The sequence below is a fragment of the Ruditapes philippinarum genome, unplaced genomic scaffold, assembly GCF_026571515.1.
Source record: "Ruditapes philippinarum isolate M1 unplaced genomic scaffold, ASM2657151v2 ctg2324_1_1_1_1, whole genome shotgun sequence".
Lineage (NCBI taxonomy): Eukaryota > Metazoa > Mollusca > Bivalvia > Venerida > Veneridae > Ruditapes > Ruditapes philippinarum.
The window spans coordinates 154,961-176,655 of record NW_026852778.1 but is presented as its reverse complement, the minus strand read 5'-3'; the positions used below and the strand labels follow the sequence as shown (position 1 = coordinate 176,655).

Genomic DNA, 21,695 nt, shown 5'->3' with positions numbered 1-21,695 from the left:
AAATCGAATCCCACAGTATGGGACCATGTGTCAATGCTGTATGCCAAATATCAAGAGGCTGTGATAAGTAGTTGCTGAGAAAACTGTTACGAAAATTTCCTACCATTGACCATTAATGTCCAAAAATTTAACTAATTTAAGTAAGTGGATAAACAGGAAGTGGATGAGCGACAGACCTGAAATCAAATCCCACGGTATGGGACCATGTGTCAATGCTGTATGCCAAATATCAAGAGGCTGTGATAAGTAGTTGCTGAGACAACTGTTACGAAAATTTCCTACTATTGACCATTAATGTAGAAAAATTTAACTAGTTTAACTAAGTGGATAAACAGGAAGTGGATGAACTAATTTAACTAAGTGGATAAACAAGAAGTGGATGAGCAACAGACCTGAAAACAAATCCCACAGTATGGGACCATGTGTCAATGCTGTATGCCAAATATCAAGAGGCTGTAATAAGTAGTTGCTGAGAAAACTGTTACGAAAATTTCCTACCATTGACCATTTATGTCGAAAAATTAAACTAATTTAACTAAGTGGATAAACAGGAATGGGATGAGCGACAGACCTGAAATCTAATCCCACTGTATGGGACCATGTGTCAATGCTGTATGCCAAATATCAAGAGGCTGTGATAAGTAGTTGCTGAGAAAACTGTTACGAAAATTTCCTACCATTGACCATTAATGTCCAAAAATTTAACTAATTTAAGTAAGTGGATAAACAGGAAGTGGATGAGCGACAGACCTGAAATCAAATCCCACAGTATGGGACCATGTGTCTATGCTGTATGCCAAATATCAAGAGGCTGTGATAAGTAGTTGCTGAGAAAACTGTTACGAAAATTTCCTACCATTGACCATTAATGTAGAAAAATTTAACTAATTTAACTAAGTTGGATAAACAGGAAGTGGATGAGCGACAGACCTGAAATCAAATCCCACGGTATGGGACCATGTGTCTATGCTGTATACCAAATATCAAGAGGCTGTGATAAGTAGTTGCTGAGAAAACTGTTACGAAAATATTTTCCCCGCCCGCCTGCCAGACATTCACCATACTATTACCCGGATTTGCACTAGTGCAACCTGGCCAAAAATTACAATAAATTAACAATTTTTTTTTATAAATTATTGATTGATTAAATTACAATGAAACATGTTCATTGTTATGACTACATTAAAAGCTCAAGTTCATAAAACCTCATCTTATTCATACATTATATAACAATATAAATATAATGGAATATAATTTACCTGGAATTCAAAGAAGCCTGTTCTCAGGGCCTCCTTATACTTCATCTCATCATAGTGTTTCTGTGTCACTTCTATACTCAAGTTTATCTCACTCTCAAACACCCTGTCATTGAATGTAAATGCCCCTGTTCTTAGAGAACTTCGTATGGTGATCATTTCACGCACCCACTCTAGCAACGTGTACAAGCGGAGAAGCCCGGCCTCTGCCATTACCTCTACAAAGTTAGCGTCCTCAATACCATCACCAGCGTCAGCCAACGCCAGGCGCATCCCTGAAATATATCAATAATTAATCCTACCTGTCAGTCAAATAAACACTGATAAAACATAGCATTTTAAATAACTACTAGGTCTAATGCCTTTTTTAATGTGATAAAACATGTAAAATATCATAACAAGCTATAATTCTATCAAAACAATACTAGAGTTATTGGTTTTTGACAGTCACCTACAATTATGATCCTTTTGAGATACGCAAAGATTTATGTAAATTCAATCGGTTGTTATAAAGACTGATATTGCCCCTGAAATTTACTACAAAGTTCACAAATGGGAATAATCTAGGACAAATCCATGTTACCAGTCATTATCAGTGAAGAGCAATCTTAACCCTGACGGCATCTGTGAAGTTTTATGTGGATGTGAAGATACAACTTGCATACAAAACCCTTAATCAGAAATTATTCACATTCACACAGGTGTATAATCAGTAACCAAGTGTCACGTTAATTTAAATGCTGACACCAAAACTCTATTCTTTAAATAAACTAGCCAAAATTAGTTTACATTGGCTCAGTGTTTGTCTTACTGTCATTTATTCATTTATAGTGCTTATCAGTCCAAATATTCATAGTAAAATCTTTGTTATAGATGACAATAAATAACCTCATTTATGTTTAACTTAGCATAATGTTAGAGTAAATAATTTTTTTTTTTGAACTTAGAAACATAACTGTCACATACCATCAGCAGAAAACTTATCAACAGCATCATACAGTGTTAGGAAGTTTCCTGTATTCTTTGACATTTTCTCAGAGTTCAACAATAGATGTCCATTAGCTCTGATAGACTTTGGCCATTTCTCTGGTTGATCAGGCCACATGGCAATATGGTTGTAGATATAGTATGTTAGATGATTAGGGATCAAATCTTTTCCTGACACACGTAGATCTACTGGGTACCAGTACTCAAACTCAGCTTTCATCTTATCAAGAGTTGCTTTCGGGATGTCAGTCTTGGGAAATGGGGCCTTCTTGTAGAATATATAATCCCATACTTCGTTTTTCATCTGTTCTGGTCTATAATATAGTACATAATATTGAAAGTAATATAACATTAAACCTTAAGTGTACATCTCAAGTGCTTTCTTTCAATATAGAACTTTTATAAAAATTTTGAAAAAGGGTCACTAAAGGAACATTGTTATGATGTCTTAATAATATTAACCTAGTGATAGAAGGGGAAATGAAGTTTAAACAGAACTGTGGATAGAGGGCAGAAAGACTGCAGACAGTGTATGACCACAATAGCTCACCTTCAGCATGTTGTACTTTGATGAACATTAAATACAACTAAAACACAAATGCACCAATCTAAAGACTGTTGATACAACAAAATGACCCAAATTCAGACAAGAAATGTGTCCATAGGACACGGGTGACCCCATACTCCACCAATTTGTCAATTTTATGTCTCTAGGTCAAATATTTTTTTGGGCTACATGTGCCCAAGTTGAAAACTAAAAATCTTTTATTAAGTAAAGGGTAAATACTACAAATACTGAATAAATCCACAAGAAAACCCCAAGGTGCATAAGTACAAATGCTGACCAACATTCTTGTAAACTTTCAGGCCTACAGGTCAATTACTTTTTTAGTTATGTGCAACACAAGTTGAATATTTTAAATTTTTACTAAGTCAAGGGCAATAACTCTAAAAATATCCGCACAAAAATACCCAGGTGCACAACTACACATGCTGAGCAACATTCCTGTAAGGTTTCATGACTCTAAGTCAAATACTTTTTTAGTTATGTGCGACACAAGTTGAAAATTGGAAATTTTTTACTAATTCAAGGGCAATAACTCTAAAAATACTTAATATATCCACACAAAAATACCCAGGTGCACAACTACACATGACGATCAACATTCCTGTAAGGTTTCATGACTCTAGGTCAAATATTTTTTGAGTTACGTGCAACACATCTTGAAAATTTCCAATTATTACTAAGTCAAGAGCAATTACTCTAAAAATACTAAAAATAACCACACAAAAATACCCACGTGCACAACTACAAATGCTGAGCAACATTCTTGTAACATTTCATGACTCTAAGTCAAATACTTTTTTAGTTACGTGCGACACAAGTTGAAAATTGGAAATTTTTACTAATTCAAGGGCAATTACTCTAAAAATACTAAATATATCCACACAAAAATACCCAAGTGCACAACTACACATGCTGATCAACATTCCTGTAAGGTTTCATAACTTTAGGTCAAATATTTTTTGAGTTACGTGCAACAAAAGTTGAAAATTGCAAATGTTTACTAAGTCAAGGGCAATTACTCTAAAAATACCCACACAAAAATACCCAGGTGCACAACTACACATGCTGATCAACATTCCAGTAAGGTTTCTTGTAGGTCAAATATTTTTTGAATTATTTGTGACACAAGTTGAAAATTGCAAATTTTTACTAAGTCAAGGGCAATAACTCTAAAAATACTAAATATATCCACATGAAAATACCCAATTGCACAACTTCACATTCTGATCAACATTCCTGTAAGGTTTCATGACTCTAGGTCAAACACTTTTTGAGCTACATGCCACACATAAAGAGAACAGACGGACAGATACAAGGGTAAATCTAAATGCCCCCCTCCCCCCCCCCTACAGAGGGGGCACAAAAATCTGATATTCAAGGTCAAGGTGAGTTATGGCTCAATGTTATATCCTTAGAAGTAAAAAGTCATGCAAGAAACTTGATATAAGTTTCCTTCAAAATCCTTTTACCCTGTTACTGCTGGACATGACAGTTTGACAAGTAATGAGCACCAACCTGATGTTAGCAGGTCCTACTTTATGACCATCAAATTGTCCACCTTGTAGTAGATGAGCTACAGAATAGTAGGCATTATAGATGGTTGAATCAGACAAAGACTCTACCAGATATTTCTCATCCCAAGGTATCTTAGTACCTGAAATATTAAAACATACATATTTTATTACTTATAAACAAACCAGCATATTTTATTACATGTTAAGAAATTTATGTGTTATATGGACCAGTATTAAAGGTAATCAAATATAACCAGAGCAACTAGTGAACACTTATCTAACAAACAACTGTCAGTTAACAAATGAACATAAAAAGTCTTTATAATTATTTTATAATAATAAATAATTACTTTCTCTGATTAAAATAAATATTATTCCATAAATTTGCAGAGGCTGTGTATATAAATAAAATGTCAAACAAAAATGAACAATATCAACATGCAGTAAAATCATCATTTAAATATGCATCTATTTACTATCAGCTCAATAAGTTCAAACAACATGTTTTTTCTCAATATTATGCCTCGGCATATAACCAATTTAATAAAAGAACAGTTTTGTAAAATATAACACTACTGACAATATGTTAAAATATTATGAGGTTCATTTAAACAAAACATTAGATACAACATGTATAATTACTATTTTCAGTTGCTTACCTATCCATAGAAAATTAAGTATTATTTATTTGTAAACTTCAATCAATACTCCTTACATTTTTGTTACCAAATCCATTTTGAAAATTCATCTTTAAAACATTTGAAAATAAAACCATTAAATTTTTTTTTAAATATTATTAGTCAATAATTAGTGAAAAAAACAATCAGTATAAACTTAAATTTCATATTTTATTTTCCCAAATAAATTCAAATAAACTGAAGGGAAATTGAAATATAATGATTTATAAATCTATCTGCAGAAGGCAATGATGACTCCTCTAATTTCATTACAATGTTTTACCTAGACCATAAGATCTGGAGCAAGCATGTTCATGTAACCAATCCAGAGTGGCTTCAAAATTCTTCTTCACATCATCAGAGTATGTCTCTATATTCTGTAGAGCTTTCTTAGCAGTTGCCTTCCACTCTGCTTCACCATAATTCAAGTACCTGTTAATATTAATTATAATTATAGTATAATATTTATTTTGTCAAAAAGTATTCTTGATACATGATAATAGAATAGAATATAGGTATATGTAAATTTTTTAATAGAAAGGTGGCATAATCATATAAGAGCCATAATCGAGTGAAAATCCATGACAGATCATGTACATGTTATGAAGAAGTATTTTAAGTTTCAAAACTATGCATTAATGAGCTCAGTGAAAAAGTGGGGCGGTTATTGCGTGACACTAACATGCACAAATTCATTTATACTGAACTCTCATACTTGTGAAGGTAAACCACTGATGACACAAGAACTATTTCAAATATTTCACTAATTTCATTAATCCAAGGGTTTTTAGTCTTTTGTGTGATCAAAGGATCACATCAAGGATTCCACAGTGCATTATAAATTTCATATTTTCTATACTGAATTCTGGCGAATTTTGCATGATATATGAACAATGAACATTTAATTACAATTTTCCACCATTAATATAACCATTTTACACAGCTCTCTACATATGTAAACTCATTATTTGTAAAATATGTTTTGTTTTGGGCTGGTGGCCTATGAATCAATCAATAAAGATACTGTACTGCATATGATTAGATTTATTATTTCTATTACCTCTCATTAGAGAAGATAAAATGAAAGGTAAATATTTATGAAGACATAGACTGACACTAACCATTGGTCACAAAGAGCTACAACACACTCATCCCCTGATCGTGATATCACTTGTTTTTCTGGTTCCATGTATTTTACTGCCTCATTCTGAAATATATATTATTGCATAACTGAAACTCAGACATTGCACAAATCAGGTTTTCTGTAATAAATTAGTGCAAAGCCCAGGCAAAAAAAAAAGTTCTGTGAAAGTTTGCTTGATTTCTCTTAAACAAGAGGGCCATGATGGCCCTGGGGTCGCTCACCTGTACATAGGCCCCAGGGTGGGGCCAGTTTAAACCAAAGGGCTTTATTTGAACAAACTTGGAAGACACCCATTAGAAGATGTTTCATGATGTTAAGTTTTTACTACACACAAATAATGAAAAACAATGACTTTTGCCCCCCTCCCCCCTCCCCCTGGCAGGGCCAATTTTAACCCAAGGGCTTTTATTTGAACAAACTTGGTAGACACCCATTAGAACATGTTTCATGCTAAATATCTTAGCTCTAGCTCTTAGGGTTCTTTAATAGAAGATTTTTAAGTTTTTACTCTATGTACAAGGGTTGTCCAAAAAATTCGTGCACTGCAGTTATTGTTGTGAGAGTTATTGATAAAAAAACATGCATTATATATCACTTTAAGGGGAAATCTGTCTCAAATAAGAAAACAAAAGAACAAGAGGGCCATGATGGCCCTGAGGTCGCTCACCTGTATATAGCCCCCCCCCACCCCCGGGCCAATTTTTACCCAAGGGTTTATATTTGTTTATTTAAACAGACTTGGTAGACACCCATAAGAAGATGTTCCATGCTAAACATCTAAGTTCTAGCTCATTGGGTTTTTTAAAAGAAGATTTTTAAAGTTTTTACTATACACATATAGTAAAAAACAATGACACCCCTGGGCCAGGGCCAGTTTTGACCCCAGGGCTTTTATTTGAACAAACTTTGTAGATATTTACTTAAAGATGTTTCATGCTTAATATCTAAACTCTAGCTATTTGGGTTTTTTCAAAGAAGATTTTTAAGTTTTTGCTATACACTTATAAGGAAAATCAATTCCCCCCCCCCCCCGGGCGGGGCCAGTTTTGACCCCAGGGCTTTTATTTGAACATACTTGGTAGACACCCATTAGAACATGTTTCATGCTAAATATCTTAGCTCTAGCTCTTTGAGTTCTTTAACAGAAGATTTTTAAGTTTTTACTATATGCATATAGGGAAAATCAATGACCCCTGGGGCGGGGCCAATTTTGACCCCAGGGCTTTTATTTGAACAAACTTGGTAGACACTCATTAGAAGATGTTTCATGCTATATATCTTAGCTCTAGCTCTTTTGGTTCTTTAAAAGAAGATTTTTTAAGTTTTTACTATATGCATATAGGGAAAATCAATGACCCCCTGGGGCGGGGCCAATTTTGACCCCAGGGCTTTTATTTGAACAAACTTTGTAGACACTCACTAGAAGATGTTTTATGCCAAATATCTAAGCTCTAGCTCTTACAGTTCTTTAAAAGAAGATATTTTAAGTTTTTACTATATGCATATAGGGAAAATCAATGACCCCCTGGGGCGGGGCCAATTTTGACCCCAGGGCTTTTATTTTAACAAACTTGGTAGACACTCACTAGAAGATGTTTCATGCCAAATATCTAAGCTCTAGCCCTTAGGGTTGTTTAAAAGAAGATATTTAAAGATTTTTCTTTCGGTTGCCATGGCAACCAGAGTTCTGCATGGAATTAAATTCTTTGAACAATTTTTAAAGGTGACCACCAAAGGAACATTCCTGTGAAGTTTGGATGAAATTGGCTCAGTGGTTTATGAGGAGATGTCATTTAAAGCAAAAGTTTACGGACGGACGGACGACGGACGGACGGACGGACGGACGCCGGACGAAAAGCGATCACAAAAGCTCACCCTGTCACTTTGTGACAGGTGAGCTAAAAAGACGTGTAACCGGCGTGTTAGGAAAACGAATCGTCATACCGTTAACTTAGTAACGTAATACCGGCGCACGACAAAAAATTGGGTTAGTTCATTACTTTGATGCATCACTGTATCCTTTAAACACTACATATAAATGTCAAAATTTAGGGAAAAGTGTGTGTACGTATTCCTGATATCGCTAGAAAATATGACGTCATTTGCCATAATGTAACAGTGTGATCGTCATTACAGTCATTACGTGAAAATGTCAGTCGCTAAACGTCTGGAAATACGGACGATCATTACATTTTGCACAAATATTCAATTTGGTAAAACACCGACAGATACCTACAAAGAACTTAAAAGAGCAATCCGGACCAGTTCAATGTCACGAAGGCTGGTTTTTAAAATGGCACATATGCTTTGTTGAGGGGCGAGAGTCGCAAGACGATGACAACTGATCAGGCAAATGTCCGTCCGTAATGGCGGCGCAAGTGACGAGGGCTGTCCAATATATTCGTGCACTGGTGGAATATGTTACATGAAGGTTGCACAAGAACAATAAAAACTACAAAATACTTTGCATTAGTCATTCTTCTATTGACAGAAAAAACAAATTATGACATAAACAGCAAATGGCACTTTACAAGCATCAAAAATATAATACAATCACAGTATTGAACTAACTCATTTTTTTTTGTCGTGCGCCGGTATTACGTCACTTAGGTAACTGTATGACGATTCGTTTTCACGATACACCAGTTACACCGTTTTTTCTTTTGTTTTCTTATTTGAAACAGATTTCCCCTTCTAATGATATATAATTCATATTTTTTTTATCAATAACTCTCACGACAATAACTGCAGTGCACGAATCTTTTGGACATCCCTCGTATAGAGGGAAAATCAATGACCCCTGGGGCGGGGCCAATTTTGACCCAAGGGCTTTTATTTGAACAAATTTGGTAGACACCCATTAGAAGTAGTGTCATGCTAAATATCTTAGCTCTAGCTCTTTGGGTTCTTTAAAAGAAGATTTTTAAGTTTTTACTACATGTATATAGGGAAAATCAATGACCCCTGGGGCTGGGCCAATTTTGACCCCAGGGCTTTTATTTGAACAAACTTGGTAGACACTCATTAGAAGATGTTTCATGCTAAATATCTTAGCTCTAGCTCTTTGGGTTCTTTAAAAGAAGATTTTTTTAAGTTTTTACTATATGCATATAGGGAAAATCAAAGACCCCCTGGGGCGGGGCCAATTTTGACCCCAGGGCTTTTATTTGAACAAACTTGGTAGACACCCATTAGAAGATGTTTCATGCTAAATATCTTAGCTCTAGCTCTTTGGGTTCTTTAAAAGAAGATTTTTTTAAGTTTTTACTATATGCATATAGGGAAAATCAAAGACCCCCTGGGGCGGGGCCAATTTTGACCCAAGGGCTTTTATTTGAACAAACTTGGTAGACACCCATTAGAAGATGTTTCATGCTAAATATCTTAGCTCTAGCTCTTTGGGTTCTTTAAAAGAATTTTTTTAAAGTTTTTACTATATGCATATAGGGAAAATCAATGACCCCCTGGGGCGGGGCCAATTTTGACCCAAGGGCTTTTATTTGAATAAACTTGGTAGACACTGATTACAAGATGTTTCATGCTTAATATCTTAGCTCTAGCTCTTTGGGTTCTTTAAGAGAAAATTTTTTAAGTTTTTACTATATGCATATCGGGAAAATCAATACCCCCTGGGGCGGGGCCAATTTTGTCCCAAGAGCTTTTATTTGAACAAACTTGGTAGACATCCATTAGAACATGTTTCATGCCAAATATCTAAGCTCTAGCTCTTTGGGTTTTTTAGTAGAAGATTTTTTAAAGTTTTTCCTATATGCATATAGGGAAAATCAATGACCCCCTGGGGTGGGGCCAATTTTGACCCCAGGGCTTTGATTTGAACAATCTTGGTAGACACTCATTAGAAGATGTTTCATGCCAAATATCTAAGCTCTAGCTCTTTGGGATTTTAGAAGAAGATGTTTAAAGTTTTTTCTTTTGGTTGCCATGGCAACCGGAGTTCTGCATGGAATGGAATTCTTTGAACAACTTTGTTTAGGCTTCACACAAGGAACATCCGTGTGAAGTTTCATAATGATCTGCCTTATGGTTTCAGAGGAGATGTCGTTTGAAAAGTGTGAACGGACAACGGACGATGTACGACATACGACGGACGACAGACGACGGACGAAGAGTGATCCTAATAGCTCACCCTGAGCATATGCTCAGGTGAGCTAAAAATGAAGCAATTGTAAACAAACAAATATTCACCTTTATCTTCTACTGATGGATAATCTGTCATAATTTTATTAAATTGTACTGTGTACTGAAAGAATCTTTGTCAGGCAAATGAATAGTGATAAATACCTTATCCAACATAATCTTCTGTACTTTTTTTTTCACATCCTGAACCTTTTGACCTTTGAACTCTCCAATTTTCATCACCTGGCAACAACATACAAATAACTTATTAGTTCTTATGTAATGGAGATGGGCTCATCAAAACTAAAACTAACATTGTAGTACACACTGACATATCTATTTTTAAAAATGTTTTAAAATATTACAAGTTTTGAATTAATAATATTAATTATAAGCCTGTAAATAAATTCAGCATCTTGGTTGATCGAAAAAGGAGAGCAAATATAAGGCATTTCAAGTCTTAAAATAATTTGAGTGAGTACAAATTGAATACATACCATTGTATCATTATACCAAGTCACTGCACTATTAATGCAAATAAATGGCATACTGTTCCGATATTGTCATTTATTTTCAGTGTGGTAACATTAGAAATTATTGTTGGGAAAAATTGAACTTATATAATGGGTGAGATAATGAAAAATTCACAGACATCTAGACGCTGCACCATGAACATATTGCGTTTTTGTACATGTTTATTTCTAATACTTTCATGTACTATAAATGTGTTTATATTTACATGTAATTTCTATTTTTTAAGTGTTTTCAGTTACATTTTGAATTCTGAAAGCTTTTTGATATATTGTACTGTAAATTATGATTACAGTATCATTCTTTCACAGTTGCATTTATATTATTTGGAATATCAACATTTATGTTTTTTGTTATACATATCAGATTATATTAAGAATAAGTCTTTTATCATTAAAACATCATTTTATAGTGTCATTTATGCAATGTTTTATTCCTGAACATGGACAAATCTTTTATTTGGTCTATGCTATAAGATAAGACCAGTCTTATTAAACTTACCCCTTCATAAAATCCTTTCAGATAAACCTTCTCCTTAGCTTCTTGTAGTTTATCTTTATCATTCTGACTCTGTATCTTCAGTTGATCACAGGCTGTCACAGCACATAGATCTCCATACTCTGGTACATCTATGATTGGTACCTATAATATACAGTACAATACCTATATAATACAGTATAACACCTATAAAATATAATATAAATACAGTACAATACCTTTGTTTGTTTGTTTTGGGTTTTACATCACATCAACACAGTATAGGTCATATCGCAAAGTTCCACCTTTGCTGGTGGAGGAAGACCTCAGGTGCCCTTTCGTGCATTATTTCAGGCAGGAACGGGCACCTGAGTAGAAACACTGACGTTCCGTAAGCTAGCTGGATAGCTTCCTCACATGAAAGAATTCAAAGTCCCTGTCGGGATTCAAACCCAAAGCTGTGAGGGGCAAATGGTTTGAAGTCAACGACCTTAACCACTTGGCCACAGACGCCCCAGTTCAATACCTATATAATACAATAAAATACCTATAATATATAATACAGTACAATACCTATATAATACATTATAATATCTATATAATACAGTACAATACTCATAAAGTACAGTGCAATATCTATAAAGTACAGTGCAATATCTATAAATACAGTACAATACCTATAAAATACAGGATAATACCTATAAAATTTAAAATGTTTCAAAACATAACCATTAATTACTTCTCCAAGATGATAACACAAGCAAAACCTCTATACAAAATGAATGCTAATAGTCCCTCAGCAATACTACCTTCGGAATTTTAAAATATCAATAGAAAACATTTTACAACAACAAAATTATTTATCAATATAATAATAATCAAATGAAATTACATTCTTTTAAATATAAAACAAAACAGTACACTTACTGGGTCAAAAGGAAGAACCATTTCATCTGTCAGTCCATACTTCTTCCTAAATGGCTGAATATAAATTAACATGTAATTAAACAATCACTTCATTTCTCTTAAAACAAGGGGCAATCAAAGATAGCTCTATTCAGTAAAGACTTACTTTAATTTAACAAATAAATACAACCATAAAATAACATTTAGATTCTGGATGACAACAACAGGTAACTTATGTTAACGGAGTACTTGATCAAATTAACAAAACTTATACTCAAGTACTCAGCAGTATTCAGTGGAAGGTGGGTATTAATTGCAATACAATGTATTATCAAAACATGGTAATTCAGATAATTAAAGAAATTTTAAAATTGTAACTAAAATAATTAAAGAAATTGTAAAATTATGATTCCTCATAAACTACACATTGAAAATTTAACAGAACATTGGCCCACCTCCTTTTTCTTAAGATCTCTTAGAGCAGCATAATCATCTGGGGCATCTGAAGGTACACTGGTCACTACACCAGTTCCTATAATTACAGACAAAATATGATCATCTTTTACAAACATACATTTTGTACAATGACAGAACACTTTCTAATATGTATATATTTTGCTGGTTATCAAACATTAACATGAAGAAGATATTATCATCTTTTTTTATAAAGAGGTCTACTAGGCAACGCTTAATGCCAAATATAGAGGAATAGTATTTATCCACAAAAAGATAAGTTTTCCTATACCTTAATCTACATGATGCAAGTGACTGCCCGGGCAGTCATGATTAATATAACTTTTGTAGAAATCTACAAATTTATGCTACATGCCAAATACCTAAGCTCTGAGTTTTGTAGTTTCACACAATAACACTTAAATGTGCTTTCCTATAAGTCTTTATCACTCTAGTTATCCAAACAGCGCGGCTAATTTTGATCTCAGACAGCCAAAACCTGTGTAAGCACATCATCTCATTATAACTTTGTGCCAAAAATGTTTTAATTTCTTTCTATGGGTTCAAAAGATACAGAGCCGACACAAATTTTGAAACTGAAACAAAATAACTAAGTGTGACACAACTAAGTGCGACTTATGACCCTAGTAAGGTCAAACCTGCGCTCAACACATTATTGCCAAATAGTTTCAGTTTCTTTCTATCCATTCAAAAGATACAGACCAGACAAAAAAACTGTTAACAGACAGACAAACAACCAGATGAACTTAACATTAAATTAATCTACAAGGTAAGTTAAGAAAAACTGTAAAGTTAGGATATTAATAAAAGAAATAAATACATACCTTTTCCTTCTTTGATATTCAGCATGGGCAGTGTATAGATTTTGTCATATACTGTCAAAGGTCCTGTTAAGGCAACTCCCATTATATCCTAAAAATAGTTAAAATAAATCTGTACAACCTATGCCCTTTCAAGTTTTAAGTATGACATTGTCATTCAATCATTTAAAATATATTATTTAGGATTATATAGAGGATATTTGTTTGTTTGTGTGTAAGATGAAATTTTATTTCATCGAGTGGGCTTTAAAAACAGTATTCTCCTGAGTGGCGTAGCCACGAGTGAGAATACTGTTTTTAAAGTTCACGAGATGAAATAAAATTACATCTTACACAACAAACAAACAAATTTTCTTTTTATTTTATGCTAAAAAACAAGTTTAAACAAAATTTCCATAATATTAACATAAATATTAAAATCTGTTTCCCCATTGAGAGCCCCATTTTGTGCGAATTTCTCATTATAAACAAGAAGTCTTGAGCTGAAAAATAAGTCCGACAATCAACATTAAATGACAGTGATATTATTTATTTTGTTTAAAAAATATGAATGATCGCTTGTTTTAATAATAAAAACAACAATTCGTGTAGGAGAAAATTCCAACCATCCATCCATATTTCTGTTACTTACTGCGAATTTATATTAGACCTGGCTTTGTTAAATGTAAGCGGCAGCCATTTTTTAAAGTTGTGTATTTCACGGGAGGAAAATAATTGTGTTTGATTCAGAGGGATATCATTTGGAATTGTTAGTCATACACCTTTTTAAAAGAAAGAAAACATATTTGAGGATTGAAACAGACAAATAATAAGTGTTGACAGATGTGAAAACATGAAAAAAGCAGCTATGAAAATGGAAGACTTGGAACTTGCTCGGAACGCTGGGTGGTTTACTTGTTCTACGAGCTGTAGCTGTCATTGCTTTTCAATTTTTCATAAAGCATACGGCAGTTATTACTCGTAGGATACTTTACTATGCCCAAATGTCATCAAGAGCAGTTTGCATGTGGAAGGAATGTATTTTTCACTGTAAAAATGAAACAAAAAATTTAGAGACGAAATTTGGTGATTGGAATTTGAATGAATAGAAGTAAGTTTTATCCTTTTTATTACTTTTGACGTTTAAGGTATTTATCAATTTCAGCTTTGTTTTTTCTTTAAACAGCCTGACATTGTCAGAATTGTCAGCAAAAATAAAATTGAGGTACCACATGGGGAAAATCTTAAAAAAGTAGTTTCGTCATTGAAAAAAGTGAAATTATATTTTGATAATTTTCACTGTGAAATTACCAAATATAATTTTCACGGATAAATCAGTAATCCACTGAAAAGCATAAAATAAAATTATAGTATTCCAATGTGTAGTAAAGCAAACACATTTTAAATGTTCAAATTAAACAAGGCTCCAGTCTATTTCGACAGCCAGTGTTTGATTCTTTTTCTTGCATATAACAACTAATGATATTTCGGAGAAAAAATACGAAAACTAACATTTTCATTTAACACTTTTTTCTTACAGTATGGATTTACAACTTTCCTCATAACTGCACAATGACGTCATCTCAAAATGCAATTCATTCATAAAAGGCGCATGGAAATGACATCATTTAAAACACATGACTTGTCTTACATGGTGGGGTGTAAGACATATTTTTCTAGCACCAGTGTAAACAGTAAATCATCCTGTCTGACATGCAAGAAATAGTTATATGCTATGTGACAGGGGATTAAAAAAGCAAATTAGCCAATAGAATTCAATATTACCTGTCCGATCAGTTCAGCAACAATGTCCACTTTACCATCGTTCTTTGTAAAACCCTGGTAGCTCATGTTAGTGGCAGCTCTATGTGTACTAATAAACACCTCCCCATTGGCTAGCTCACATGCCACATATCTCATCTCTGGTTGTATCCAGCAGTTTGTCTGTCCGTACATTGTCTCTGGACGTAGAGTGGCAGCTACTAGGTAAATATTCTTTTTCTCCAGCGATCTAAACATAAAAATGTCATTTTGGTTTAAAGATCTTGAATGTGTAATGGAGGAATTAAAACTATTCTGATTTACTTTCTTTAGGACCATTAGCTACTGTACATTTTCATAATACCTTATCTATATATTTCAGAATTCTACAGCTGAAATACTGTAAAAACTATAAATTAAAGAAACAGGTAATGTAATTGAAAAACCTACAAAAACAAGGCTTCATATCTAATTACCTGAGCAACATGAGCAATAAAGACATGAGCTGTCACAGGAAAGTTTGCTTGACTATACAATTTCATAAAGCTGAATAATTGATTATTCAGTAAAATTCTTTGCTAGAGTTATGTTTCCTGATAATTAACCTAAAAGTATATCCATCTACTTCTGATCTTGAGAACATGCACAGAAAACTTGAACCAAAATTTTGTTAAGTATACAAAGGCACAGAATTTTGTTGAAATCCATAAATGGAATATGAATATTAGAAATTTATCTACAATTATGACCCCCAAAACAAAGTAAAAAAAAAGTTTAAAGTGAAAACATTGAGAGGTTGATGTAAAACAAAGGACAAATATTAAACTACATGTGTTTATCAAATAGCTGTGTTTAAATTGCATGTTAACTACAAATCAATATTTCATACTTAAGTTTGGTTGGATAAGGTTTCAGGAGCTTTAGCTTTATCAAAGTATATTCCTGGGGTCCAACTCCTTCCCCTGTACTCCTATCGTGGTCCATACATGGCTGACCATCCTTCGGGGAGTAAATTGTATATCTGAAATAATTCACCAAAACAACATGATATTACCATCAAAAACAGGAAAATAAATGTATAATACAGTTAACTGAATTTTTTACTATTTCCCATAATACATCTGTCCCACCATCTGAAAGTTCTAAAGAAGATCAATGCCTTAACATTCAAGGATGAATTCATTAAGACTAAAAATGTGATACTGTAGTACTAAGTACTAAGATGTACTCCATAATTGGAACTTTTTGTTTGTTGTTTAAATATTACTCCCCTATGTCACCAATTTAACATAATATTGCACTTGAGTTTCCCAAAATGACAGGCTAAGCCCTCTTCCAGATTTCTGACCAACGTCTGCTTAATTGATACATTATGTCTGATTAATTAAAATTTGCATTCAAGTCATACAATTGACAACATGGCATAATCTGAGATAAAATTCAGTAGGCTTTACCTTTTACCAAATTGTATCTTGTTCCTTTCTTTCAGACGCCAAAACTGCCATCTGACAAATGAGTCATAGTACTGGTTTACATCTGTCGTGAAAAATGATCGGCGCCAATCAACCTGTAACATTACAACATAAAACGCCAATAAAAATGACCTTGGAATCAGCAATATTAGTGGCTCTTACAAAAAATGTACAAATATACATCAAACAAATAATGTTTTGATTTAAATTTGACGGAATATAAGATTGTTACAGTAAACTTTGATTTACACTTTTGACTCAAATGCAAGTACTCCATTCATTTTTCAAAAGCCAACTACATTATCATATTTCAGAACTGAGGCCTTGCATACAGCATTTATTCCATCATGTGTCATGTCTGATATTTTCTTCTTCTGTCAAATTGATTGTTGCAACATTTGCTATGTTAGATAAGCATGGTTGATTTTTTAATCACCCTGAATCTAAATTCACTATAAAATGCAAGGAGACAAGTTGATTTTTCAAGTCAAGAAATTTAATTTTCATTTTGGGCAGGTAAAGTCTTATACAGTTCAATAATTCTGCATTTATACCAAACAGGCATTCCTACAAGTAGAGAAAATTCCTTTGACCTTTTTGTTGACCTTTTTTGTGTTTAACAGAAAAATCTGACATCAGATTGGCTCATATAAGAGCAGGTCTTCAAAAAAAAAAAACAAAAAAAAAAGGTCTTCAAAAAAAAACAACTTAAGCTGTTAAAAACTTTGAAAGTATATTGAACGTCATGTATAAGAATGTAGTCATAAGATAATCTATGACTGAGTTGTCTGAAAAAATAGGGCTGTAAAAAAATTAGTGATGCTGACATGGACGCAGGTGCCTTGGTGAATAGGATAGGTTTCCCTATCTATACAGATGAATGATATAAATATTGTACAGAAACTAACCTTGAGACCAATTCTCATCAGATCAGCTTTACAATTTGGTGGAAAGTAGTACAACCAGTGATGAGGGTCAGCAAACTTTCTAATCTCCTCATCTGTCAGACCAAGAGATGACATTATCTGCCATTGGTATTTCTGTCCACCAGACTTCGCTTGTGCTTTACTCTAATAAGGTAGAAGCCCCAAAATAATCAAGATTAAAATAATGCTCTACAATCTAATTAAGTTTTGTTCTCCTATGTTCACATATACATGCATAAAGAAATGTAACAAAATGACTATAATTATTATATTGTATCTAACTATATATATATATATGTTACTCCTAGGTAATATAAGCCACTCTTTTTAACAAGTACAGTGAATTTTTTATTACAAATTAAATGAAAAAGAAATATATTTACTTCATAAAAGTTTCTACTTCTTTTATCTTTGTAAAACTTGCAATTCACTAAACAGGTCTACATACTGATGTTCAAAATAGACTACCAAACTGACAGATGATCCTCACTTTATACATACCTTCTTTCCTTTGGCTTTATCCTTGATAACAATTTCAGTTTCTTCAACCTTTTGAACTTCCTCCTCGACAACTGGGAACTGTGGAGGATAGCCATAATCTGCCATCTCTCGTGCTAGTTTGTCAGCACATGCCTATCAACAACAAAATGGACCAACTTTAAGAATAAACTACAGACAGATAGTCCCAAACAATTTTAGACATGACTGAGCAAGTTTGTCACTGGTAAACAGTGTTTCCACTCATTACTTAGAGTTTTCTTCTAGTTTCAGTTCAACCAAAGGAAACTTGCATGGTGAAAGTCACTTGCATGTTTATTATTTATGAGGATACTTGTGTATGAAAACATCTAAAAATGGCTTTAAGCAACAAATGTGATCAAACTTTAGAGAGGACTATCTCATGTAGCAACATAACAAAGTAAATGACTACCAATTAAGAAATTCAAACAAAACTGCTTACCTTAATTGGCATTCCAGTACAATGAAATCCAAATGGAAATAAGCATCTTTTTCCTCTCAACCTCTGGTAACCAACACAGATCTGCATAAAATTGGCAAAACATGGTGGGTACATGAACTTTTACTTCTTTATAATTTAAACAATAATTACAGAAAGCAAAAATCTTTTTTGATAAAATGTCAACTAAGAAATTTCAAGAATTACAAAAAAAAATAATCATATACATGTATCAACTTGAAATATATCAGATCAAAAGTCCTTGAACAAAATTAAACTAACCTCACACTTTGACAGGGAAAATGTATGTCCCAAATGCAGACGTCCATTCATGTATGGATATGGAAATGTAACAATATACTTCTCTTTCCTATGAAATAAAAATTGATATAATACATTATAACAACAGAGCTTTGATTTCGTACTTTTATCCGCGACAGTTAAAAGAATGTAAATGGTTAAAACTGGACTTAGAATAGCAGAATTTTAATATTTATTCTGGAACTCACACATACTATTTATGTGTGTTAAATAACAGAGACATTCTATGTTACAAACCCTTTGATAATTGACAACAAAATAATAGAAATATCATAACTTTATCAATCATTCATAAATTGCTATAAAAATATTTCATTATATATAGCGTAATACTGTTCAAAATTTAATACAAAGCTTGGTACATATTGTCCACAATCTGATTAACATCCATTACTAATTGGTACATTTCAAGTTGTTTTTAATTTTATTTTATTTTCATATTTACTTTTCTAAAATGAACAGAAGAATGATGTTCTTATCATAAATGTTAATAAGAATGACACCCAGCATATTAAATACCTTCTTATTATTTGCTGTCTACATACTTAAGAGAGTTTTGAAATGGCGATAAATCTGATGAAAATTCATGTATTATTTTTATATGAGCCCCGTCATAACAAAACCAACATAGTGAGTTTGCAACCAGCATGGATACAGACCAGCCCGCGCATCCATGCAGTCTGATCAGGATCCATGTTGTTTGCTTACCAAAATCTATAACAAGTAGAGAAACTGATAGCGAACAGCATGGATCCTGATCAGACTGCACGGATGCGCAGGCTGGTCTGGATCCATGCTGGTCTCAAACGCATTATGTTGGTTTTGTCATGACACGGCTCATATGTACATGACATTAGACAAGAAGTAGACATACTTAGCTTCCTCTGATCCTGGTTTGGGAGCATCAAGTTCAAATACTTTTTCATCTTCCCATTTCTTCTGCATCTGCTGTTCTATAGACAACAGCTCTGTTAGCTTTGCTGTACCTTTACGCTGAGCCATTCTCTCTAATATGTCCAAAAAAAATACATATAAGTATACAAAACATATAATTTGCAAATATCATTTTCCTGATTTATTCTTGCGCAATATCCCATAAAAATAGCATTTCAACATCTTTCTGGACTATTCAAATTATCAAAAAAATATTATTACTGTCATCATACTGTGAAACATCAATTAAACTTGCTGATGTTGACCAGAACACTTTATTGGATAATACGAAAGCATTAATCAGGAAAAGGTCAATTGCAAATTTAAACAAGGTTTCACCAACATGTCTTATTCTGGTTAGATGTGGAACTTAAATGCCCCATCAGACGAAAGAAAAAATGTCATAAAAGTGGCATATAACATTTTGGAAACCAGAGCTAGAACTAACCTTACTTAGACTTTATCCCTTAGGCTTTGACTTCTTGGTTAATCACAGGTGTTCTGCAGATTTGCTTTGCCAATAATAATCAAATTATCATAAAATAATCTCCCCTTGATTGATTGATCATAAAGAACATAATTACTATCCAGCACCAGTTTACTATATAAAATATATACAATATACAAGATATATAACTCGCCAAGATATGTAACTAGCATAATTTACACTGTTACACTCTCTCCAAATCCACTACGAGTAAACATATTGATACAATTAGCTGCTTGCCATTCATAGAAAAGTGTTCCAAGCAGGTTTAACACTGTTAAAATTTAGTCCTATACTTAAAATTTATCGTTATTGGCAAAGCAAATGTTCTAAGGGCCTGTGTGGTAAATGGGATGTTTTTTTTATTGAATCAAATATGTATCAAATATAAGAGATAAGTCCCACACGTGTTCTTCAAGAAGAAGTGCTCAGACACCATCGATGAGTTTGTGCCATCTAAACTGACATCTACTAGATTCAATCAACCCTGGTGTAATCGACTGATAAGGCGTCTAGCTAGAAAGAAGAAAAGAGCCTACAGGAAAGCCAGAAAATCAAAGAACCAGACAGACTGGGACATTTACAGGAGCATCCAGAAACAGAATCAACAAAAGTGCCGAGAAACCAGGAACGAGTATGTTAGGAACATGGTCAGTGAGCCTGGTACCAACAACAAAAAGCTCTACTCGTACGTCAAGAGCATGAGGAGTGACAGCTCAGGCGTTGCACCACTCAAGAAAGATGGCATCAGCCATTCCGACCCATGTGCCAAAGCAGAGATACTCAACGCCCAATTCTCCTCCGTCTTTACTGAAGAAGATGTTGAGAGTCTACCGAACATGGGCCCTAACCTTCAAGAAACAGCACCTCCTCTGCAGATCCATGAGAAGGGTGTCAAGAAGCTCCTGGAGAATCTCAACCCACACAAGGCCACTGGACCGGACCAGATCTCATCCAGATTTCTGAGGGAACTGGCTTCAGCCATATCACCAATGCTGACACTCATATTCCAAGCTTCACACGATCAGAGCCAAGTACCAGATGACTGGAAGGGCGCACTAGTCACACCACTATTCAAGAAGGGAGACAAGAGTAAGCCTTCAAACTATCGCCCAGTCTCGCTGACATCCATCTGTTGCAAGATTATGGAGCACATTGTCCATAGCCACGTGATCAGTTTCCTCGATCATAACAACATCCTCTCCGATATTCAACATGGCTTTCGGAAGAAGAGATCATGCGAGAAGCAACTGATCACCACAGTCCAGGAACTTGCAACGGGCCTGAACAACAAACAGCAGATCGACACCATCTTACTAGACTTCTCCAAGGCGTTTGACAAGGTCCCCCATCGACGTCTCTCGGC

The 21,695-nt window shown here is 33.8% G+C and overlaps 1 protein-coding gene across 1 annotated transcript in view; it reads right to left on the bottom strand.

The window, feature by feature from the left end:
• Nucleotides 1-21,695, bottom strand: part of LOC132724125 (leucine--tRNA ligase, cytoplasmic-like) — a 35,674-nt gene that overhangs the window by 12,543 nt on the left and 1,436 nt on the right. The window contains exons 2-19 of the mRNA XM_060708940.1: nt 19,784-19,916; nt 18,871-18,958; nt 18,592-18,672; nt 18,132-18,263; nt 17,613-17,774; nt 16,687-16,799; nt 16,122-16,253; nt 15,257-15,482; nt 13,496-13,583; nt 12,653-12,729; nt 12,219-12,272; nt 11,316-11,456; nt 10,449-10,526; nt 6,124-6,209; nt 5,286-5,434; nt 4,327-4,465; nt 2,223-2,557; nt 1,260-1,531 (exon numbers count right to left, since the gene is read on the bottom strand). Of these exons, the coding sequence (XP_060564923.1) occupies nt 1,260-1,531; nt 2,223-2,557; nt 4,327-4,465; nt 5,286-5,434; nt 6,124-6,209; nt 10,449-10,526; nt 11,316-11,456; nt 12,219-12,272; nt 12,653-12,729; nt 13,496-13,583; nt 15,257-15,482; nt 16,122-16,253; nt 16,687-16,799; nt 17,613-17,774; nt 18,132-18,263; nt 18,592-18,672; nt 18,871-18,958; nt 19,784-19,911 (2,481 nt within the window). The 5' untranslated portion in view covers nt 19,912-19,916. The remainder of the gene's footprint in view (nt 1-1,259; nt 1,532-2,222; nt 2,558-4,326; nt 4,466-5,285; nt 5,435-6,123; nt 6,210-10,448; nt 10,527-11,315; nt 11,457-12,218; nt 12,273-12,652; nt 12,730-13,495; nt 13,584-15,256; nt 15,483-16,121; nt 16,254-16,686; nt 16,800-17,612; nt 17,775-18,131; nt 18,264-18,591; nt 18,673-18,870; nt 18,959-19,783; nt 19,917-21,695) is intronic.